Here is a 26,101-nt window from a genome sequence, read left to right as displayed (position 1 = left end):
AATGACCTACTGCTGCAATAAAGAGATCACTAATATTGCAAGGTTCTGTACACCATAGTGCTAATACTATATGAAGAGTAGTAGTCAACAGTAGAACAGTCAGTATCAAGGACTGGTATGGCAAACAAAAGACTGAATACCAGGTGGGTCCTTTGTAGGTCTTGAATTTCACTTCACAGTAACAGAATAAAAAGATATCTGATTCCTCGTGCTAGGACACAGGAAGAGAAACCCAGACCCATACCCTAGGTATGTGAACTCAGCATACTGCATGAGAAGTATAATAGAGCATTTCTGTGTTCTCTTTAGGCATCACAGCTTCTTGTAAACACCTCTGACCTTTGTATTCATTTCGAGAATTACTTACAAAATAGCAGATCTCAAGAATGTACAAGATTCTTAAAAACTGAGGCTTATACTCGGTCATAAAAAGAAAACACTAGTAGAACCAACTCAGATGAAAATACAATTCTTTTTAAAAATGAAATGTAAAAAAAAAAGGAACTAAATAAAAATTAACATTACTGATAAAAAAACAGGTAACAAACAAGTGTTTGGATTTTTACAAAGTGTTGATTTTCTGTACACCCAGTTTGTGAAAAAGAATTGTGGTAGAGTTGGATTCATTTATCTTACAGCCCCATGTAAGCAACTCTCATCACACAAACAGACTCAGAGAATTCAGTTCACTAAAAGAATCTTTACTGACATGCATGGAACGCAAATATACTTTCAGCAGAATTTATGGAAAAGACCTGTGACAGTATTGGTAATAACATTCCTTTACCTTACCCAGACTTCTTTTATATAAAGAAGAACTGGTGCTCCTCTCAAACGCAAGCCATGGTCAGTCTTATGATCATTGTGTATCAGCAATAATATTCACTGACCTTTAGAGGGCTTCATCCACTAATGGTTCCAGTAGCAATGGTTCAGCATGTTTAAGAGGCAATACTTATAAGGAAATTCTCCTCCTTTATTGTTAGTTAGGCAAAACAAATGACTCACCTCAGCAGTATCAAAACTATATGAAAAGTAATGTTGAAGAGTAAAAATCACAAATTCTAGCAGACTTGCTCTGGATAGACAGGTTCATGGCCTGTCCCAAATATCATGAACTCTAAGTTCAAAACTGCAGCTGTACTTCCTGCTTTTTCCTGTATTTTATCTTGGCTTAAATTCTCTCATCTGCCTGCAAAGAAAAGGGGCCCGGTCTTTCTTAGCCTCTTTATCACACTTGTAAGGAATTTTCTGTTGGCTGGTTTCAGAACAATTGACAGTCACTCATTCACAATCATTTTGTGCACTAGGGACCACCCTCAGAAATGCAGACATCAAAACAGACTAACTCAAACTCTTTTTTTTTCAGAATACAAATGTAAGTGCAAAGATAGGTACATAAAATACAGTTTGCTTGATGAGGTGCTGTTGACTGAAGAGAAACTAAGTAGTCTAAAAAGACAAACACAAAGGCCAGGCATTGTGGCAAACATAGCAAAGCCTTCTAAAGGCAGCGTGAGGTTACTAAATCTTAAAAAAAATGACATAAGGATTTCATCTATACTCTGAAATCCAAAGCTATTCTTTGGCTTATGATACTAACAAGTTTCTCTGCTTACAGATTTACCTTGAATCGAACAATTGGTCAATAATTATAACCAATTGGTGAATATTTATAATTCTGCTATTCAATTTTTCCTAGTAGTCTAGCATTTACACAGCATGTTCACCATCACCACTGCTTTTTTCTTCATTAAGAAGCTAATATTGCTTGAGGAATCTTCCTTCCTCTTTCCACTTTACTGATTAATTGGGAATCCTTTAATAGAGTTACATATGGACTGTTTTGCAAAAGGTCTTTTGGAATAAGAAACTTTGCTGTCGGGAGGGAGGATTGGTTTCGAGTGGGGTTTTGTTTGTTCTTAACCAGTGAAAAGGACAGCTCAATTAATTTTAAGCATCATGTAATGGCAAATTATTGCCATAAGAACAGAACATTTTATTCAGTAGGAAGAATCCTAAGAAAGGACATGATGATGAACACGCCTATCGTTATCTTTTGTTAGAAGGAACTATACATGCATTACTCAGTTCTACTGCTGTACAAATCCTGAAGATATACGTACATTTCTATGCAGTTCCTCCAAATGAAATTCTGAAATTCCTTTCAAAATAACAAACAGCAGAAAATATTTTAAAGTTTTCCCAATGGTGAAATTTACTTGTAACACAAACAAATGCAACTTTTCATTCTATAAATACATAGACTATAATTCAACAGAGGACTGAAAAGGTTATTCTGGATCTTGGGCAAAATTTCAGTAAAAGTCACCTACTTTGCAGAGATTCATCCTCACCTTTTTCTTGTACATTCTCCTGTTGTATAAATAGGCAATGACTTTAAATTCTCCAACTATTTAGGGCTGTGCTCCTGCACAAGTCCAGAGCTGCCCCATTATAAGCAGTATAGTGCCTACTTCATGTTAAATCAACTTGCTGATTCTAGGTGATTACCAATTCAGCAGGGAGGAAAAATGAATTGGTACTAGGCAAGAGTCTTAATTTCCTACAGTCAATAATGAAATGTGCTAATTACCTCTGTTTTGTCCTGTGAACTTATCAGAAGCTCTTTCCATCAATAGAAGAGGGAATCCCCACTTCAACACCTGCTTGTTGGATTAGGGGTGGGAGAGGTTTGGAACTAAAGCACTTATGTTAGGTATTTAAAATAGACAATCTACATAATGAGGTGCTGAGGTCACTGAAAAAAGTGTCCACCTTCAAGAGGAAGTTCCAGGCTCTGGGTTCAAAATGAGCAAATATATGGGTAAATGTAAGTGATACAGCTAATAGCCAAGAAGGGGTTGGGATTTCAGACACAACTCATAACTTTATTACTTCCTACTGACTGGTTGTTGCCAGCTTCTTGTCAAATGTGCTTGATACCATTTACATACTAGTTTGAAGCAAAACAACTGGCTAGCCCAGAACCAGTATAGAAAATCTAGGATTCCTCTTCAAGACCTAGGAAGGAACTTCAGCTCTTAAGCAAATAAATCCTTTCTGGCATTTTTTAACGTCCATTTTTATCAGTGCTAAACAAGATGCACAAATCAACAATTAATACAATAAGAACAATTCTTTTTACTCTGTCCAAGATCACAAGAAAAGAGATCAGGAAAAAAAAATCTATGCCTGAGAAATTAAAACAGGTTCACCTACATCTCTGACACCGTGCATAATACTGTTAACTCTGTTGCCAGAATGGATCTCTTAATTTTTTTTCTAATAAAAAAAAATTCTACTATATTCAGTTACTTATATCAAGGCAAGAAAATGCTAAGTTGTTACTCAAAACTACCCAAATGTTTTAAGTGCCCTGGAAGCTTGTCTCATGCACATAACTCCACACTTTTACATTCTGTAGAGATCAGAAAGACAGTCTGCATTTCCCTCTCTACTATTGGAGGTTCACAAAAGTGAACACACATGTTATGAAGAGTTTGGGTTTGGTTTAAAATCAGTTTTCCAAAGTCTCAGTATTTGTGGCTCTTGGTTCAAATGACAAGTAGCTTCTAACTGCACTCAAAAAGGACTGAAATACAGCTGTTTGTATAAAATTTATAAGATCCAAACTAAAAACAAAAAAAACCCCACCACCAAACAACCTTTGAAAATAAGTAGTATGCTACTGGGCAAATTAACATTGACGAGGTATTTTTGTGTAATTTTAAGATTCAGTAAAATGACTTGTCAAGGTTACTTAAATGCTCTCTTTTTCACTGCAAAGTTTTTCAGTTTTGATAATAGAAAAAAAAATTGGCTTTATCTAAGATATAGCTATTTCATTTATTATTCAGCCAATACTAGACATTAGGCTCAAACACTTGTACATGGCAATTGCAGTAGTTCCAAGACCAAATAAAAATATTACAATTGTTTCACAACCCATTCCTAGAAGAATTCAAAATGGGTATGACACAAATTCCAGGCACATTATAATCTAGATTTTATTTAGTCACATATACCACATCAGATTTCAGATGTTAAGAGCTCATATTTAATTGTAACAAGATGCAATGTAGAAGCAAGCAGACTTTCTCAAAATAATTGTTATTGCTCTGTAAGCAGCACTAGCTTATTATTTACTATAAAAAACAAAAAGCCAATTTGATAAACAATGATAAAATGTAGAAGCTGGTATATTAGAACATTTTACATTTTTATTAAAAATTTAAAGTTTCGGGATGAAAAGAAAAAAAATTCAGACATCAGTCTTCCACAGACATCAGCTTATAGACATAGTAGACAACTAAACAGACACTGTAGATGGACTTTCCAATTGACCCGGGTCAGTTGTTCTTATTTTAACTGTGCTTTGTATTAAATGAAAGAGAAGCACTTGAAAGCAAGCCATGTATGATATATGCTGCATACCTGTGGGTATTATAGCTTTAGATCAGCAGAAGCTCTTGCCACATACACAATTACTGGGTGGAAAGCTTGTTCCTCAACTCTTCATATACTAACAAAGAGAAAGGTTTGCTGCCAATGGCAGCTCCAAAACACTCCTCCTATTCTGCCTAGGCTGGTCTACATGAGAAGTACCATTACAGAGCATACATGGCTTTTGCTTCACTAATTGAACAAAACAGTACAAATATTGAATACAATACAAAGGGAAGAATACAAGTTAGCAAAGGGAAGTTGTATGAGAAGTATAAAACCATATACAATTGACTTTCAAATTTGTCTCCTCTGTAGCCAGGCAATTAAAGTCAAAGAAAAGACACCGCTTCAATTGCCCAGAGACAAGTAGAGGCTCCACAGCAAGGAATTTAAAAGAATGAAAAGCAATAATTCTGTTTGTCAGAGATGCGCTGCCTGGAAAGGATTAAATACACTTTCCTCATCTGGGGAAAAGTGGGTATACCCAAAATGGTTCTTAATCAAAATCTGCTTAGTCCAGCAGGACATATTTTCCCATGAAATGTCTTACCAAGAAGTTACTTTGGCAAGGCTGTCTGCTTTTCCTGGAAGTTTAGCAGTGAACAGTGATTAAAAATACCACAGTTCCAACAACGCTGGTCCATTCTTCTACATAACATCCTTAGTCTGTTGATTAGCATTATATCATTTTTTTTCAGGAACCATTACCATTCTTTCCATTCTTCCTTAACACTATGCAACACCTCTTAGCAGCACTCATATTTGTTCCTTGGACTTCTTGTAACAGGTACAAAGACAAAATGTATACTTGCTATCTGTGACTACCATTGATGTGTTGTTGACTTGGCTAGACTATTAAATAACAATCGCACTTTCTCCTTCACACCACATCAGTGGAAGGTACTAGTGAAGACCATAAGAAAAATCAGTACCAAAAAAAAAAAAAGAAAACCACTGTAAGAAATCACTTTGCTAATAAAAATTTACATGTTGTTCCTAGTGTATGACAGTACAGAGAAAAAGCAGGAAAAGCAAAATAGAGAGTGAGGAAAACAAGTGGGAACTGATACTCTTTCTGCTTGGTCAGTTTCTTGGTCAATTTCATAGTGGTTTGCCTTGACTAGCAGGATGCTTGGTTCCCTGCACTAACCTGAGGGTTAAAACAAACATGAATTTAAGGAATGGGAATCAGCTAAGAGGCACACAGCCACTGAATAGGTGGTTTGTATCACTGATGCTAAGAGATTAGCTAAATTTGAGCTGGCCCCATTTGCTTTCCAGATAAGGTTAAAAAAGACATGTTATGCAGAAATTCCTACATTTCCTTCCAGAAGGTAATACATAGACTTCAAAGACTTCTTAAATGAAAAACTGAAGTTTACTTTTCTTTCTATATTCTTAGCAAGCATATCTGATTACATTAGTATCTCAGAAAGATTCATTTTCAGAAAGAAAATGCAGACAAATATAATTACTTAGGTATTCATAAAGATTTCCAGACACAAGATCTGAATAATCTAACATGACATAATGGACATTGAAATACAAATTAATTATTTCAGCTGTAACACAGTAGCAGTCCAAGATATTGTTAAATTTCAAGCTTTTCAACTATTTAGTGAATCAATTTTGATCAAAAACTACGATAGATCACACCTTTACAACAGTCCTGCTTACTTATGTAGATTAGTTGCTTTTCTTAAATTGTCATAAGAGGAGGTAAGGGTTTATAAACAACATAAGTGGACATCACATTTTCTGTGAACTTTGTTATACTGATCTATCAAAAGGAACTAATCTGTGCTGTTCAACAAACATACAAAGAAACAAATTATCCATATTAAAGAAATGTTTAAGTAGTTACAAACAACAGTGGGATTAGAAGGATTATAGAAAAGGTTACTCCTTAATATGAGTCACTTTAAAAGAGTGAACTCATCAGCCATTGAAGTACTTTCCATTCAATCTGTAAAATATATAAAGTGGGCACAGATAGAGAACATATTAATGTACAACTGGAAAAGCTTTCTTAAAATTTGAAAACCGCGTAACTTCTATGCAAGCATTAAGTAACTAAGAATGTGTATCTCATCATACATGTTAATTCTCTCTCTCTCTCTCTTTTCTCAAGGTTTTCTACTCTCAGTTTCAAAATCTCTGCAAAAGGTAGAAGATGAAGATATGTTTCTAACCACATTAAATCTAGGAAAAATTCTTCAAAATGGAGATAGAATTGCGAACAGAGGACCCATGCCTTTCCTGAAGCATTATATGACTGAAGAAAGCAATGTTTTGGATGAAGAGGATGAGAGAAACAAGAAGGTTTGGGTTAGTTTTCACTTTTATGTTTTGGTTTAATTGTAAAATGGAAATACTCTTTATAGCCCTTTAGAAAACAAGTACAATAATTTAAAGCAATAACCTGATGAATAGAAAAAAAAATAGTTTAGCATACTATATTCAAGAATAAATTTTCAACAGTAAGTCTCTAATTCTAAGATTTTAAATGTGTAATTTCAAATAAATTGCACAGACGAATAAAAAAAAAATCTTCACGGAACTACATGTAGCCAAAACTTGTATTGAAAAAAGCCTATATTTATGTTTGATTCAGCATGTTCCTATATGCAGCAACAGGTTTTTAACTCCACCAAATATAACGTTCTTTACCATAAAATCATTTTGGCCCAAGATGTAATGCAGGTCATTACTTTTAAAATATCATATTGAAAGATAAAATACTTTCACTGCTAAGTGTAAAGTATAAAAAGTGAACACAACTGACTTCAAATTAAGATAAACTGCTACTCTCGTTTTCCCTTGAAACAGGACACAGGTTCCAGACATGATTTCTTAAATCATGTTATACCAGTCAACTTCGGTAGAAAGCAACTACCTTATCTTGCACTGAAGGGAGCCATGGCTTTTCCAGCTGACACTGAAATACCAAATATTGAATCAATACAGGAAAGAGAGACTACAGATGAAGAAAATACAGCTAAATTCCCTATAGGAAGGAGAGATTTTGACAGTAAGTACATTTTAACTTTTACAGAAAAATTATTTCATTCTGATAAAGTATAATCAATGTCTCCACAACAATTTGACAAAGGTTCATTTAGAAACTCCATGTCATGCTTGGGATTTTCTAGGGCTGATCAAATCTTGCTTTTCCAGTTTATATCTATTGTGATTTGGTGCACAGGGGAGGAAGTATTTGTTAAATTAATATTTCCAGAGGCCATAATGGATTCTAGTTCTTTAATGATTTAAACTTTCTGATTTTTTTTCCTGTAGTGCTCAGGTGTATGCTGGGAAGAGTCTATCGACCTTGTTGGCAAGTCTGAAAACTACCCTTCTATGTGACCTTCTTGGAAGATTAAACATTTTATTATGAATGTAATGTAATTTGAAGTTACGGTGTTTTTGTGTGGCTATACATATGCATCCAAAAATACTTTCCCATTGCATTGTAGAGGGAAAAATAATTCATTACCAGCAAAGAATATAGCTGTAATTACTAATGATGGATTGTTATCAAAAAATAAAAGACTTCTGCATAATCCAGACTTGTGTTTGTCTAACATTACACACAAGCTACTTCTCTGATTTCAGTATGGAAGGAAGCAATACGTGAATTTCACCCTTTTCTTGAAAAAAGTTTTCAACTTCTGAACCAAACAATGTATCATGTACGTCAAAACCAAACTTAGAGTTGAAAAAAGTGAGTTAATTTTGCCTGACCAGCAATCAACTCGTTCTTGCTTGCAGATTTGGTATGTTTTCTTTTTCCACTGATTTTGCTGTCCAATTCCTTCTGAGGGTTGTTTGAAGTCTTAGGTCTTTTAGCATTTTTTTGCAAAGATGGTTCACTTTCCTTATCACAGATTACTTTGTCATTATCCAAATCCATCTGTTCACTCTTGGCGTTCTTTTTCCTTGGCTGACAACTCAGCTTTCCCAATTCTTTATAACTTCTAGTCTGGTGAACGTTTTCAGAAATAGTTCCAAGCACTGGTACATCAAGACATGAATTCATACCTTCTGTCATGTAAGAATATCAAAAACATATGTGAAGAAATAAAAAGTTACCTGGGATGATTCATCCTTTTTCTATCAGAGGACTGTCATAGGATTTTTTTAATCAGAAGTAATGCTTTATCAGTAAAACAAACCTATGTTGGTCATTGCTGTCATATTTATTACGTGTTCATAAGGGTACTGTCAATTTAAAATTATATTGCTCCAAAACATGTAATAGCAACTAATTTAGGGAAGTGGATTTATAACTTTAAGATATTGGGAAAGATGCTTAAAGGACCTAGAAATTACATATAGATATGGTTTATACTGGAGTAAAACAATTTATTCCCCTTTTTTAATGGCAAAAATACAAATTTCATTTAGCTTACTTTTGTAAAGTAAGAAGAAACATTATGTAATGTATGTAAAATGTATCTTTTTTTACCTCAAGATATCATCAACATTTTTTTCAGATTTATATTTTCAAAGTATTAGCATTACAGTTTTAATGCAAACACATTTAACTGATCATAGCATACACAATGCAATAAGACATCTTATTTTTTTCTTGAAAACATATTTATACTTGAGTTTTACTAAAGTCTTGTTTGATAACATTTGAAACATTAATTATCACATTTACTTATTCAATCCTACTACAGCTTACCTGTGAGGTATCCAACTTTTAAATGTTGCTTTGGTGCAGGATGTATGCAGCTTGGAATGTGGCTACTGCCAAGGAAATACCAACCCTGGATTTCACTGAACTGATTTTTATATGTACATGCAAACTGAGATTTGATTGAAGATGGCTTCATCTGCAAATAGCAATCTGGTATTAGATTTAACTATTTACAAAAGTAAGAGACAACACCTGCAAGACTAATAAAATAATAAGTTTCCCCATTCTTCTCTCTTGAAAGCTTTTAGATCACATAAAATACCAGAAAAATGAGTGCACTCACATAAAAAAAAAATATGAACTATTAATTTCCAAAGTGTAAAGGTTTTCAAGAATACTAATAAATTATTCTATTAAACTCCTAAAATAATTTTAAAATATTTTTTCATCTCTTTCAGAAAGTTGCACATGAAATTTTAGAGTTTCAAGCTACAATTTTCTGCCAAAGTTAGCCCCCTCTTTTAATAGACTGCAGACTCCACCATTTTGAATAGCTGTCATAGCTACTACAGTCAATTATCATACTTCTGCAGGTCATAATCTTTGAGATGTCTGTTCATAAACGCCAAGTATAGGATGAGTCTCACCAGTTAGCCAATTTATACACAGAGGAAAGCACAACAGCAACACTGAAAAGGAATTATAGATAACATAAACTAAGCTTCAAAATACCTATTCCTAAAATTGGAATATAAAGTTTTATTTCAGATCATTCTTTGGCAAATTTCAGATTTCCCATTTATACACAAAATAAAGCCATTTCTTCATTGAATAACAATGTCTAACTCCACATTTGTCAAAACATACCCACATAGTATAAGTTGCCAGAAATCTACAGTACTGAAGAACACTATTTTATCTGATTCTGCATGCTCATCTCCACGCCCTAGTCCTGGAAGCAGGGAACCTAGGCTCATAGACCAGGTAAATCAAACTATTTGGTTCAATTACAAAAAATATAATAAAATTTGTCAATATATCAATATTTAATGGAATGAATGGTTACAGGTCAAACTTCCTCAGTTTACACTTAAGTGACAGCTTCACATCAGCTTATAATTTCAGGGTCAAGCTTTGCACTTTCTGGCCAGTGCATCACAAATACTATAGGCTCTGCAAGACAAATTCAACATACAAATAAGCTGAAAGGTATAGCACAGAGCATATAATTACAACATATTGGGATTTTTAGGTAATAATTCTGTTACAACAGCACAGGTTAACTCAAATAAATTTGAGCTGAACAGGTGCTACAGTACAAATATCATGAAAAAGAAAAAGCAAGAAACAGTCACAAAAGAAATGGCACTATATATACAGATAACAGGAATGATTTGTCTAATAAGAGGTTTACAGACACTTCTCTGATTAAAAAGTTTGCATTATGCAACTCTACTTTTCTCCTTAACACAGGCACGTTTAAATCTTACAGTTCAGGTTTGACCCTTACAGATATACTTTTCTTCCAACTCAAAATCTCAGATTTAGACAGAATGAAAGAAAATATGTTCCCAGAAACCTCCTTCCACAAAATTCAGTCACAATTTATGCCACTTTCATCAGATACTGTTTTCATCCATATAAGTTAACAGACTCTAGCTTTTTATCATTAAGATGTAACCTAAGTATCTCTTCACAATACCGCAGTTGGCCAGGTGAACACATGTACAGTCTTTCTGGCAAAAATATCCCATTTATTTACAGAAACATAGTTGTTGTTTCTGACTTAATATGTCTGTACATATATAGTTTTGCTTTGAACTCGGTATTCCCCTCAAGAGTTAAAAAGACTCAATTTTCTCAATTGTCCGTCACTCCCAAACTGCAATTTCTCTGTGCCAGATAACAGCCTGAGAAAGAAAGACAGACTTAACAGAGAGAACTAGCCAGCCTGACACTCAACAATTCTATTATTTTTTAAGTGTTAGTCTACTCCGTACTTAAAATATTTACCACAAGGTAAGACTATATACACAGACATTTACAAGGTTTTGTGCGCTTCTAGTTTATGCCTTAGCTCACCAAATCATTAAGTGTATGTCATTAACTTTATACTCTTTTCAGAAAGTGTTTTGAAGGATAGAGAAGCTATACCCAGAACAATTGAAATAATTAAAAATGCACTCTATCCTAGTTTAAACCTAAGCAACATCCTATTGTACAATTACAATATTCAGAATACAAGGGGCTTACAATTTCTTTAAGCTTAAGGTTACCATAATACTAATGAAAAATATTTTCCTGTATTTGCTGTTTCTTAAACACTTCACCCTTATCCTTTAAACTTCCCCCAATTCTTAATTATTGTTCAGCAAATGACATGTATCCAAAATTATGCAATAACAATTTGCACAGAGTTCTATGACACATTCACATTGCAAGAGGCAAATAAGCTACAATTTGTCCTGAGTTGATCAAGATATAATAAACACAGCACGAAGAACTTCAAACTTGAGCAAGAAAGCCTGATAGTTACTATTCTATAACCAACAGTATATCCAGTTATTTTTGTGGACATCAGGGTTTATTTTTAACACCCTTATCTGACACTTCACTAACTCAGTTTGCAGTGATCAGAATATGTGGAGTCAAAGGACAGAAGCTCAAACATGGAAAAACTTGCAGCACAGACCCATCTGTCTTTTTCAGCTTCACTGAAGCTTGAAATGCGCCTCAAAACTTCATTCTCTATTGCATCACATACCATTTAGTCATTCACAAGCCGTATACAAAGCTCTACCAAATGACTGTTTCGGCTGATGCTAATACTAATCTGGAAAGTATATATAAATCAGGAGTGTGAGCCTAAATTTGTTGAAGCAGTCAAAAAGTCAAAGACGTATATTCACTAGTAAAAACAACCACTACATTGAGTGAGGCAGCAATAAGTAAATTTTAATAGCCTGAAGGCAGAACAAAATAGCAGTAGTGCTGAATTAAAAAGTAGTGTTTCACTGTATTGTTTCTAAAGAAAAGAGCAACTTAAAACTTGATTGCAACACACATAATGAAATAGCTCTTAGAAATAGTTCTTAGAGTTCTTTCAAATTAAATTCTCTAAAATCCACCGCTTTGAGGGCACCATCCCAATGACCCACAGCTCTGGAAGAGCAAAAAGATGTTGTCCACTCAATTTGCTTATCAAGTAGTTGCACACAAATGGCACAAAGCAAACTCAGACGTATTATCCCTTCTCCTCTTCACAAGCAAGTAGGATGTTGCTGTTATTCCTATACAAAGAAATTCTGCTGCATTTCAGAAAAAGCGGGTTGCTGCTACCATTTTTTCAGTTTAAAGAAATTATGACAGAATTTAAGACCCTGCTTCAGCACATGTAGGTTAATGAGTAGTCCTCATGAGTGGACAAAGCAGGTCCCTCTCCCACCTTGACTTCCGTATCTAGAGAAGTTTTCCAATTATTCAAGATGCCAATATAAAACATTCACTTTTATATGAAATATTAGTGGTGCATGCTCTATGTATTTCTAAGTTAGTTGATAATCTATTCCAGATCTCCTTCCAGCATCTGCATACAGACAGTACTGCCAATATTTAGTCAGTAAGAATGTTGAGATTTGTTTTTTATACACTGGAATTGCATAATAGAATTTGAAAACCTACATCAGTAACAACAAACACATGTTTTTATTTTCTAGCCAAACAGAGTACTATTTGGAAGAGGAAAAGAGATAGAAAGAGAAAATGTCTTTTCTCCACCCTTACCCTTGTCCTTTTAGAAAAAAATATTGAAGGTAAGTTGAAAGATAAAGTTGGAAAAGGGAAAGGAGTGCAAAAGGAAGTGTAACAAAAAAAGAAATGGGAAGTATAATTGCCAAACCAAGGCATCATGTTATTCAAACATGAAAAATGTCCTGAATAGCTAATAGGTAATAGCAAGCTTTTATTGTACTGCAACTACCAAATTTTTTTAGCATGACACTGTATCAACCTTTTGCTATCCTAAATTAACCTGCTACTGTTTTCAGAACATTTAGCCGCAAATCACCTCATTATTGGGTTTTGAAAGTACTCAAAACTCACAGCTAAAGCTCCTAGGGAAGTAGTTTAGGGGTCTTGTAGAAACAAAAATGGTATTTTCTACACAGCCACGGTTTATCAACTGACACTAATAATAAAGTCTTTCTTCAGATTTTGTGCTGAACATAACCTTTTTCTCCCCTTCCCCTTTCTCCTCCAGATGCTAATTTTTAGCATACTCCATCCACATTAAAACTACTAGTCAGCTTAGTGTGCTCCATAATTGTATTCCGCTTAGAAATAAATATTTCCTGCTACAATAGATGAGAACACTACCTGAGGAAGATCTTTTTTTTATTTCTATGAATTTTCTGCTCACAATTATAGTGGGCATACAGAAAACTCTTGATAACTTCCTGTTGATAGTTTTCCAAGTCACAGTTTATTTATACTGGAATCACAGAGAGGCAAAACAATTCTCTCAAGTAACAGCATTTACAGAACAGCAATGAAAAATAACAGGAGTGCATAAAGCTAGACATTAAGTAATTTTATATAGGCATGAACAAGTCACATGAGAAAGGCAGACTGGATTTTTTTTCTTTGTGGAGCTTTTTCCTTGGAAGGATTTCTATACACAGTAAAATTACAATGAACTTCAAGCATGCCAAGATTTGTTAGAGTTCTTAAGCCACAAATTCTTTTTCAAACTAAAACTACAGTTATGTTCCCAATTGGAGGGAAATAGTGCCTCATATAGGAAAGGTTGTCTCCAGTTACATTAAGAAGAAAACATGCCAAACTACTGAAAGTCCTTGTAGCTGTTTCAGGGTAAATGTGTTAACAATGCAGCAGGATTTCTAAAACAATGTATAAAAAGGCCAAAACAGTCCTAAGTTTACAAAAAAAGATCTCTTGCTCTCTCCTATATTGCATGCTCGCAGCCTAATAGCTTTTTGTTCCTTCTTTCTTAACTCCTAAATTCTCAGTTTCATGCAATCCCATTAGTCAGGAACAGTATTTTACCAACAACATGAAGGTCTAATCAATCTTTTCGGGTGCAGAAGAAAGATGAAAATCTTACTATGCAACATTTTTGTTGTCTTAAGTTGCTCTTTAACCTAAACAAAAGCAGGTGACTGTAACAGTCCTTCCATTCCTCTCTTACCAATAAGCAGGGCTCACATAACCCCATCAAAATCAACAAAACGAGTAGTCAAACAATAGGGTACCTACCCATTTTGGATAAATGGAAGTATGATTCAAAGAAGCAGACATAAGTTTGGATGAACCCTTTTTAGATAAAATACCTCCCTCCTGTCCAATTAAACTTTCTACATATTTTTATAAAGCAGAAAGGAGTGATAAGGACAACTGACAGGAGATACAGCTCAGACGTAGACCTATAGACCTTCCAGAATTAAAGACTTCTTCCACAAAATACCATTCATGAATCGACACTTCACTTAAACAATAGATAAACTTGAAACTCTAAATCGTCTCTCAAAGGAAGACTGAGCTTCTTATTATTCTTACCTTCTTCTGTTGGGGGGAATGAAAAAATGAAACATGCCAGTTCCCCAGACTTCTTTCTCCTCAAGGGATAAGAGCAACAGCTTTGCCTCCTAACAAATGCAGTTATAGTTAGGTGATCTTTCTGCATCTCTTCCAGTATTTAAAAAGGATTGAAAGACAAAAATGCCTTTGTCTTTCACTGTTGCCAGGAATTTGTTTTGGCACAATGGATATACCCACAGATTTATTTTATTTTTAAGCACCAATTCCAGTTCATAGCTACCCATTTACTTTATCCACTCTCCATATTTTTAGATACTGAACACATATGCATGTTGTGCCCTAGGTGTAAATATTATCAGTCTGCACTCCTCCACATAATTTGCAGAAATTGTGAGAGATCAGTTCCTCTTAAGGAAGGAGAGGGCATAATCTCTCTTTTTTTTTTTTCTTATTTACAGATGTACTTCTCCTTTCATTTCCTAGACTGTCCTAGATTTCTTTATTCAACACATACATCTTAATGATACTCGGTGTACAACCAAACTAATCATCACTAACATGTTTTTCTTCCCCTCTCAAATATCATGGAAAAGGAAACTTTTATGGGACACGTTCTACTGAGAGATCATGAATTTGTACTATAGACTAACCATCTAACCACCTCTCAGAGACAGCATGGTAAAAAGATCCTTAATACAATTTTATGGAACTAACGGTACCATGACACATACTGCGTAAGAAACTTCTCAGAAGAATCATTGACATTGAGAAGAAACATCATGTTGCTATGGTCTTACTCAAAAAACCTGTATGTTTCATGAGTCAATTGTTAAAACGAGTGCATTATGCATATCGAAATTCACAACTGTGAATCTTACAAGCAACCTGTACACATTTCAAGGTGGTCATATGAAATAATAATTACAACATATTCACTGTAAGAAAGTGATAAATGTTACTACAGCATTTGAGATCTATGGGCATGGACATGGAATTCATTGTGCTATGTGCTGCACAGTAAAGACAGAACAAAATGTATTTCTACCAAGAGACATTACAATCCAAGACAAGAAGTATGTGGATTCATAGAGAAAGGAACTGAAATTAGTCATTGTAATGGGCATCCCTTTCAATACAAAGCACTGCTAAGTTTTGGGGAGAGGTTGATTTAAAGGTACTGAAAAAGGTTTTAAAGGAGGATAATGAGTTCTGCAGATACCTATAGGAAATCTCTTCAGTACAAAACAGAGAGCTGAAAGAGCTAGTCTGAAAATTAACAAATGGACAATGAAGACTGCTATTGCTGGCTAAATATAAGGAAGGACAGATATCTCAAAGGAGCAAATGAGAAATAATAAATGGGTTGGGATAGGCTAAAACAAGTAGTTTATATCTACTATAACTTCAAGGATTGAGATGCAAACAGAAGAATGGCATCTAGCATCTAATCACTTTGATAACAACTTTTTGTACAGCAATCTCAGTGAAGAAAGATAGACCAAAGCTGCAGCTATCAAGTCCAAGAAAAATACACATCAGCATATCAAAAAGCAAAATGAACCTTAAAAAAATTATAGCTGTGTGGACTGAAGGATACAGAAGAAGATATTCCAGAATTGTTATAGAGTGAAAAGGTAACAGGTAGGATACCATCCTCAATGTTAAATATACCAGGAAAGATAGACATACCATCTCAAGATCAACAGCTGGGTATTCACAGGATGGTATCAAAGTAACAAAAGATGTCAGTTTTGGCAGAAGGGACACTTAGGTCAGATGTAGATCTGTGAACTGTTCATATAAAGATGATAGCTGAACATCTTTTTATAGATTTATTCACCCACAAAGAAGGTAGAGAAAGAGAAAGAAAGAAGAGAAAGACGGGGCCCTATAGTCTCCATAGAAAAAGGAAGAAAAGGAATGAGTAGAAACATGCAAAAGAAACTGCAGAAATTGTTAGAAAGGTAGGAAGTAAAGCAGAAAAAGACAAAATGAAAGACGAAGGTTGCAAGAAAGACAGCAGGATTTTATGTGAGAGGATGGAGATCAAAGATGAATGTCAGAGAAGTGTCTGAGTTTCAGTTAGAAAAGTCATTAGTTGTTTGGCAACAGCAATTTTAGTTAACTGTAAGAAGAAGCAAGACTAAAGTGAACATAAGAATACCAGAGGAATAATTCCAGGCTTCACAGGAATAGTATAGCTTAGATGGCAAAGTTTGGCCAATACACAGGAAAGAGAATTGCAATCACAATGTGAAATACTCAGACATCTTGAGTAAGAGGACTCTATGCTGATACATAATTGAGGAACATTTACACTCTGAATGGCATGATTTTTATTTTCACTTTTTAAATGCAAAACCATCTTGAGATATTTGGCTTCAGTTCCATGCTGTACTTTGTCTCTCTGGTACAATAGGATACACTGGAAGAAAGCCGTAAAGAAGACTTACTGTGATTACAAGAGGCAGTTTAGCAGCCCCAACGTTGCTCTAAATTGAGTAGTATAGCTCCAAGCAGCCATTCAGCTTAACATGTTAATCACATGTTAACATCCACATTGGTAAACAAGCAGAATAGAGTCCACCATCATGGATTTAATCTACAGAAGATAACACTATAAACAAGCTTTACAGTCTTCTAAGATGCCAAACTGAATTTAGAAGGGTGAAACACAGACTTTAGACATATTGTTTGTTCTCCTTGAATTTTTGTTTTCATAAGACAAAATTTATATTTCAATATAGACATCCTCAATTATATTAGGCACCTGGTGAGCATCAAAATCAGTTCTAGAGGCTGACTGAAAGATCTTAACTACTCGCTAAAAACATTAGATATTTCATTCTACTTTGCTACAGGTACATTCTATATCATGAATAATGGTGAAGCAAGACTAGGACAAGAGTCCTACAGAAAAAGTCAGATTCTTGTATTTTATTAACAAAGGTCACAGAAGTCACAGAGCCCTTATTGAAGCCAGGCACTACAAAAGCAGCACATGAGAGTGTCATAATGAACCTTTGCATGCAACTCCTGCTCCTGAAGTAGAACTCATTCAATTATTTAGACTTCTGAAAGAACTACCATTTGCACAGAAATTACTGTAGCTAACCTGTCATTTTTGATTAGCAAAGAAGTATTTCCAAAGAAAGTAAAAATAATTTCATAAAATGAAGCAGCCTCAAGAGTCATATTTTTGATAGTTTGTGTCAAAAACCTTGTAAGTTTTCAGTAAATGTCTCAAAGGTGACATAAAACTACTTTTAGATAACAATTTCTGTACTTTAATACTGAACACAGTTGTTCACTAATACAATTACAGAACCACCATTTACATAAGAAAACTATGTATTTCAATGTATTATGCAAGCAGCATATCACACTTTTGCCATTTGATGAGTAAAGCTGCAATTTAAATATGCTGTTTAATGTAAACTTAATATAATTAATATCCTTTATCAACTTCAATCTTTCATAATTCGCCCATGAGTTTTAAGCTAAATTTCACCATAATTAGTGCATATATCTAAAACACCCATCATCCACCCCATCCCCATTCCAAAAAAAAGCACAAAGAATGGAGTATATTTAACACACATCCTGGAAATACTGACAGTAGTTTTCATTTTACTTCCTTTTAATGACTTTCTACTTTTCAAACATGTAATATGTTAAAATTTCCCTCACGTCCAGTGACAGAAAGATATTTTCCACTGTGCTATTCTAGAACTAATTCTGATGGTTTAAAACACCTCTGTTTTCTTCCTTATATATTAATTACATTTGTGTTTTTACCTTTTGTCAGGACTAAGTTTCTAAAAAAATATTAAGTCAATACTTTCATTAAGCTCTCTGTTGAAATGTTGTGAAAGATGCAAGCTCTGTTTCTTTCCATATTCCCAACATTCAAGCTTGACAATTTTGAGGAAAAAAGACTATGTAAAATGCAGTACACTGGAAGACTGCCACTCACAATACCAATGTACTCTTATAATGTTCCATTTCATCTACGAAATAGCAAACAGTAGCATCTTTATTTTATTATTCACGAAGCAATGTTATGGAAATATCAGAATGTTACAAATAAAAAGCATCCCCAAAAAATGCAATGAAAAGTCATTATTACACTTTTAGAATGCCAATATTATCAGAACAGAAATCAGGTGCCTGTGTTCAATCACTGTTTTCACATAGCTTCAGTTTTATTTCTATAGTCCTGAAATATACAGGTTAAATGAAGAGATACAGATTAACTCAGTATATCTCCATTAAGAAGTACTTTCAAGTTTAAAGCCTTTCTCTTCTGGAGTTTTAGATATTTCCATTCATATTACAACACTGTTTGAGTTGGGCCAGTTACCACTAGTTAATCACAATTACTTTTTGTTAGTTATGGGATACATTTCAGTCAAGTATTCGAGAATTTTAACACTGTCATTTTCATTTTAGCATTATTATTTCAGCACCTCTGTAGTCACAGAGCAATTCCTACACAGTACCTTAATTTTTTTTTCATCCATAATTTTCTGAATACGTTGTCTAAGAGGTTTTGGAGAAGATCCATTGGATTGTGCTGGAGATCTATTTTAAAAAGAGATAAGAAGCATTTAGAACATGTAAAAGCAATTAGTTAAGAAAAATAGTTGCCATACCAAGGTCCTCAGGAACAGGAAGGCAAGTATCTTCACCCTCCCAGCCTTACTTTTTTTCTCCCTTCATAAGTAACCACATGTACTGCGACAACTGAAGACAGCATAATGAAACCAAACCTACAGTTCCAACTTCTGGTATCATTTTGCAGTATGTTTACAGTATTGTATTTCCACAGCCACAGTGTTATTATTTGTAATGCTGGTGATGAGTTACCAAGTCACCATTCTACTTACACCCCCTTGAATAGCATCTGCTTTACATCCAGAATAATTTTCCTCATATTTACAGACCTTTCAACAGAAGTACTCACACAAACAAAATGCTTCCACTCTCCTACATTTCAGTGTGTGAATAGTTACGTACATTAACGTTCCTGAAATAAAACGAACTGATCTGTGCATTTGTAAATAATTACTTCTCTGTTTATGCTCATGGCAGGCGAGTGTGCATATGAGGACAGTTGTTTCAAAAATAACTCATTCATTATGCTATTTATATAGCTCATTCTATTCAATTACTCCATAAATAAAATTTATTTTACATAGCTCATTATTTTATTTATTTCTGCTTGTCTGTGGTGCAAGATTTCTGCAGGGCCTTGCAATGTTTTTGCTATTTAAATTGCCAAAATATGTAGCTTCATCATGCTGCTGTCTACACTGTTGTTCTGGTTTGTGAGTCCTTGTCGTAACCTGTAACGACAAAATTCTTAGTATCCCATTTTTCCAAAAAGAGATCATTCCTCAGTATAAGCAACTGATCAAACCATCACTGCTTCTCCATCCAGTGCATGGATAGCTTAGTTTCCATTTCAGTGCCCCCAGAAACGCTGTGTCAAGAGATTCTTTGTTTTTTCTTACACCAGATCAACATGGGTATTCCTTAGATAGAAGGAAATTTTGAAAAGCAAGAAAACAAATGAGCAAGTAATTTAACATTAATAGAATTGGAAGATCATGGGAATTATATAAATATATAGCAGGAGCAGAATGATATAAAAACAGTAGCAAACAAAAAGTTGCCCCAAACCTTTGAGAACCTGTTGAACCTGCAACACAATCGCTGCTTCTCAGCAGCAGCTTTTTTGCAGGATTTCAGTGCAGAGAGATAAATCTAGCTAATTGATACAGAAGTTTATTAAGACTAAAACAAAGGAAGAAAAATTCCTGAAATGCTGAAGTTTTGAAAATGAGGTGCTCTTATTTAACCTCTGTCTTCATCTGAAAACTAACAGTGCTCTCTCAAACTGACCAGAACCCAGACAAAACTACCCACAAACTTTAACCATATTTTGAGATTCTTCAGTAACAAAATATCTAGAAATAACAAAACCATTGTGAAAAACTTAAAAACAATAACTACCACGTGATTAAAAACCATAAAGCAATAACTACCATATGAGATGACCAACAATCTGATACACAGAATCAGATTAGCAAAAAGAATCAGAAAACAGCAGTAATGTTTAATGCAAAAAGAACTACCATTTATCCCGTAAATCATTCAAGATTTACTATTAACAATAGATTGGCAAAAAGACTGCAAACACTCTAGATCAAATACTTGAGACATAAGCATTAACAAAAAAGCACTGTAACATAGAGGCACCTGTACATGGACACAAATCAGAGTGACACACTGGTTACTATCCTGTGTAGTATTACAGTGTTCAGCATTCATAAAGCAATTGGAGCCTTACAGCAAAGCTGCTAGAGAAAAGCAAAACACAAAGATCTGATAAAAATTGGGAACAGGTGTTATCTGCAAGTTTCATTTCAGTTTTTGCAAAGTTTTTATATGCAAAATTTTATTTTTAAAGCAATAATTTAGGATCTTAAATTTAATACTTTGTATAAATTAAGTCTAAATCAATTTTTTTAAATGGAAGCACACGGATAATGTATAAAAAAATACATACTGGAAAATAAAATCTAAACCAAATTGACCCCTAAGATTTGCTAAGGAAAACACAAGAATTGTCTGGATTACAATATAAACTCCAAGATAGCAGTACCTGCTTACATCTACACCAAGAAAATACTAAGTCAAACAAACATTGTGTCCTTCTGGGGAAAATTCAAGAAGATTAATTCAGATGAAAACTCAAATGAGGTAAGTGAAACCAAAGTACCCAGTAGGCACGCTTATTCAGAAATAAGTGGTTTAAAACCCATTTTAAATTAAAGAGTTATTTAAAAAAAAAAGATCTCTAGCTCTGAGTAATAACAGTGTTTAATTCAGGAGGGGAATTCAGGTGGGCCTTGATTCCGTTCACATAAAGCATTAACCTAAATCTGATTAAGCTCTTTTTCATTCTGATAAAAATACAACCACAAGTGAGGCTTATTAAATTAATGAAACAATTTCAAAAGTAATGTCGATCAATTTTCCTGAATGTAAAGTAATGGAAAAATAAGAAACTGAAATCATTATTATTTTAAGCTTGTTACATAATGCAATAGAAATGTACAGCTACAGCTATGCACAGATATTTGAGAGATGAAAGAAATATTCCACAATATGTTGTTACAAGCTGCCTTTTACATTAAGAATTCTAAAGAAATGTGTAATAATTTTTATTAGTGAAACTATTTTTTAAGTTTTATTAGAATGTGCTTGTTCCTTTGCTTTCTGTTGTAATTTTGACCCTAGCTAGCAGAAAACACCACAACAACCACTCGCTTACCTTCCCCCCTCCCTGGGATGGAGAAAAGAAAGGGGTAAAAGGAAAAGAGACTCGTGTTGCCAAAGGAATTGGTAGAAAGATAAAAGAGGTCAAACAATAGATCTAATGGAACCCTTAAATTCTTCAACTTTTAGGATCCTTCATCTTCCAATTCAGGATCTATCATGTTTTACTCTTTCCTTGCTGTTATCTTCACCGCCTTGCACCTGCACACTCTGATAGGGTTGTTATGGTGGGCTCTCATGAGGAACGATTGCCACCAGCATAAGAAACACCACCTTCTTCCCTATTAGTCCTACCCTTTTCATTGTAGTTCTTTTATGTTAGGGAACCCCAAAATGTACATGCACAGAGCTTAATAAGCAACTGGCCACACAGCCCCTGTCCTGATGAACTCCAATCACCACTAAAAGGCACCAAAAGCCAGGACAACCAATAAAGGATTTTGAGCAGGTCCCTGGGAAAAGCACTATTGGGGAACCAGCCACTGTAGTAGAGAGGATGCTTCTCTGGGAACCTGGCTGCTTTACTGCCCAGCTGGCCACCAAGGAGAGTTTTCTCTTTCTTCTCCTCTTCCTCTCCCTCCTCTTTGGATTTTATTCCTCCCCGAAAGCAACTTTCACCACTAGAATCAATGTATGCCATCTGCTACAGTCCCTACTAATAAATCTTCATGCATGTGAATTTGTTTCAGTATCCTTTGTGCAATAATATCCTGATTGGTGGATTACAATATGAAAAACTATTTAACTATTTAAAGCTGTCTCCACAAAACAGTTTCTATGAAGGAAGAATTGTGTCATAGCTAGACAAAGGAGGCATCTTCAAATTGAATAGTAATCTAATTATCTACTGAACAGACAGTATTTGAACTTAGAAGTTCAAGCTCAACTTACACGGTATTTGGAAGGTTTGTTGCAAAGGATATTCTTGCACAGGTTTTGTGCAGCCCAGAAATGTGCTAGCTCAAAAGTCCACATTACAAAAGTTTCTTGAAGATACAGAAAATGAAAACGAGGAAGCAGAATACTTCAGAAAACATGAGACTGTTCTGCTTTCCTTTTACACTTACCCTGACAAAATATTTCACTTTGGTCATTTGCTTTGTGTAAGTAATAATGCTTTGTTAGCTGCTCGGTATAAGACCTTTGGGGAAAAACAAAACAAAACAAAACAGCCACACAAAACCAAACTAACCAATGATACAGAACACAAACACAAAAAAATTTGCAGTACTCACCTGAAGAGTGTCAAAAGAGAGGTGGTTCCAAACAAATTCAAGTTTTCATCATCATATAATAGTTCTGCTTTGTTCTGGGTAGGAGGATTGACAGCTTCTTCATCCAGAAGAACTAATAAGACCTTTACAGTATCTCTGCCACAATAAACAGTGCCATGATTTATGGAATGCAATTTTGGCTGAAAATAAATAAAAGGAACACAAAGCAGGAAATGTCAGCAAGCCAGAACAATTGCTCACCTTCAAAAGCAACCCATATCAGCCCAAGCTGAGAAAATCCCTTCCTTTCCTTTCCCAGTAAGCATTTATGGGGAGCCTGCCCATGGAAAAGTTTCTGCCTCATCCCAAGCAATTAGTAGAGTTTAGGTGACTATCAGCTGGAGGTATACATTGATGAGCAAGTCACACAAATAAATATACAAATCTGTCATGAAGCCATACGGCAGAAATTTACATTATCTTCTCACAAACAGTTTGAGTGCTATTGGGTACACAAATACATTCTGGTAAAGTCCAGCTACTCTAACTAACTGAATCTGCTAAAGCAGTTGGTTAAAAGTGAGATTTCCATCAAGATTTGACATCAGAGGTACTTGGCACAATCTCCTGCTGTTCGGAACAGGATTAATTCCTCACGATTTTCCACAAGAATAAAGAATTCCTTAAAGAAAATTATAATCCACATCTGGAAGTGCTCAATGCTACAGTCAGCAATACAGATGTAGAACTCCATAGCCACTATGGGACTGCAAGAATTGCAAGTTTGCTGCATTTTTATTTAAAAGTACTAGGAGTTTCATAGAGAAATTTAGGGCTTAATACACAGTAGTTGATTACTAAAAGCTATAGGCTTTCTTATTCACCAATACACAGAAACATTGAATAGCTTGACTTTGTTCAGAAGGGCAGGACAAGCAATGAACTGCATTTATCTAATCAGTTAACTGCTTTTAAACACAGTCATGAAAAGATCAAATTGTATTTCTCTCTCTATTTGATTACATCAATTAGTGTATGTAACTTTCAAGAAACCATAGCAACACATGTCAGTCAGTTACTATAAGTTATAATCAATAGCTATAAATAGCAATTACAGAAATGGTTGTCACTTGGTTTTACAGAATTGGCCTATTTCAGTACCATTTAATTTCCTCAAAATTTATTCTGAACCTCTTCAGTCATTACATCACCACATCATAGATTTTTATAAAATGTCATGGGTGTCACAGTAAATTTGTCTTAATGAGAAAAGTACAAATTCGGCATCATCTCAACTGATTATACACAAAGGAAAAAAGAATCTTTAGAATACAACATAACCAATTGTTGTGGTTTTAAGGCCACCCAGCAACTAAGCACCATGCAGCCTCTTGCTCTCTCCTCCCCTCCAGTGGGATGGTAAGGAGAACTGGGAGAAAAAAAGGTAAAAACCCCATGGTCTGAGGCAAGGGCAGGGAGGGTTCACTCACCACTTATGGTCATGGGCAAGAAACAGACTTGACTTGGGAAAACACAAAAACAATTTAATTTGTTAACAATCAAAACCAGAATAAGATAACGAGAAAGAGAACTACATCTTAAAAAGGCACTCTTAGCCACCTCTCCCCGACCCTTCCCTTTGTCACAGGCTCAAAGGCCTTGTTCCCAATTTCTCTACCTTTTCCCCACCCAGCAGTGCAGGGGGCAGGGAAGGGGGTTGTGGTCACTCCATCCTGTGTTGTCTCTGCTGCTCCTTCCTCCTCAGAGGAGTGCTCCTCACAGTCTTTCCCAGCATGGAGTCCCTCTCATGGGAGAGCTCTTCACAAATTGCTCCAATGCGAGTCCTTCCCACGGGCCGCAGTTCTCCACTAACTGCTCTGGCATGGATCCCTTCAACAAAATTCATGGTCTCCTTCAGGCATAGCTACTTCTTCCAACGTGGGGTCCTCTAAGGCTACAGGGTGGTATCTACTCCACCATTAAATCTCCATGAATTATAAAATTCTATGGACTGCACAGGTGGGTGCAGCTATCTATCTGAACATGGGGTCCTCCATGGGCTTGCAAGAGAATCTCTGGTCCGGCACCTCCTCCCTCTCCTTTGTCTTCACTGACCTTCATGTCCAAGTAGTTGTCTCTCTCATATCCCACTTCTCTTTCCACTGCAGCTTCTTTCGCTGTCTCCTGAAAAAACTCCCAGCTCTCAGGCAGGGGGTGCAGCAGAGATTTGGGCAGCAGCAGCAGATTTAGGTTGCAGCAGAGGCTGGGCAGGCAGTTGGATGGACCGGCAGGGCCAGGCCCTGCTTGGGGCTGCTTCACCACAACATGCACTGTGCCCTGTCTCCAATATGTCATTCCCAGAGATGCTGAATGGCTCAGCCTTGGCCGGAGGCAGCTCCGGCTTAGAGTCAGGGAAACTTCCAGCAGTTTCTCATGGGGGCCATCTCTGTAGTGCTCCCCCCCCTCCCATGCCGCTACCAAAACCTTGGAGCCGGGGGAACTTCTAGCAGTTACTTACAGAAACCAGCATTGTAGGCACTCCCTCGCTACCAAAAAATGCACCACACAAAAACACACCACCTCCTAGCTGCCAAAAGGTGACCCTCAGAAATCTCATGTACTACAACAGTGACTTGGTGTACTACAATGCACGAAAATCCTATTGTCCAATGCACAATAAGACCTTTAAGCAACTCAACAATCCGTGCCATAAAAATATTATTAGTAAGCTTAAAACCATCATTCAAATTATGTTTTCAAGAAAAGAGTTGAAGAGCCTTTCAAGGGTAGTGACCATTAGATACTCCAGACTATTCTGGCTAGTTCATAGAATGGTTTGGGTTGGAAGGGACCTTAAAGATCATCTAGTTCCAAACCCCCCTGCTATGGG

The 26,101-nt window shown here is 35.4% G+C and overlaps 2 protein-coding genes across 2 annotated transcripts in view; one reads left to right on the top strand and one right to left on the bottom strand.

Moving 5' to 3' along the window:
- Window positions 1-6,528: 6,528 nt before the first annotated feature.
- PMCH (pro-melanin-concentrating hormone) lies at window positions 6,529-7,796 on the top strand. Its single transcript, XM_010076038.1, has 3 exons — window positions 6,529-6,777; window positions 7,279-7,480; window positions 7,747-7,796. The coding sequence occupies exons 1-3, from the start codon at window positions 6,529-6,531 to the stop codon at window positions 7,794-7,796; spliced, it is 501 nt and encodes a 166-aa protein (XP_010074340.1).
- Window positions 7,797-8,158: 362 nt separating this feature from the next.
- Window positions 8,159-26,101, bottom strand: part of PARPBP (PARP1 binding protein) — a 52,137-nt gene continuing 34,194 nt past the window's right edge. Inside the window, exons 7-10 of the mRNA XM_010076037.1 lie at window positions 23,233-23,411; window positions 19,153-19,234; window positions 9,140-9,290; window positions 8,159-8,493 (exon numbers count right to left, since the gene is read on the bottom strand). Of these exons, the coding sequence (XP_010074339.1) occupies window positions 8,159-8,493; window positions 9,140-9,290; window positions 19,153-19,234; window positions 23,233-23,411 (747 nt within the window). The remainder of the gene's footprint in view (window positions 8,494-9,139; window positions 9,291-19,152; window positions 19,235-23,232; window positions 23,412-26,101) is intronic.

Source organism: Pterocles gutturalis, unplaced genomic scaffold, assembly GCF_000699245.1.
Source record: "Pterocles gutturalis isolate BGI_N339 unplaced genomic scaffold, ASM69924v1 scaffold8523, whole genome shotgun sequence".
Taxonomy (NCBI): domain Eukaryota; kingdom Metazoa; phylum Chordata; class Aves; order Pterocliformes; family Pteroclidae; genus Pterocles; species Pterocles gutturalis.
This window is presented reverse-complemented; position numbering and strand designations above follow the sequence as displayed.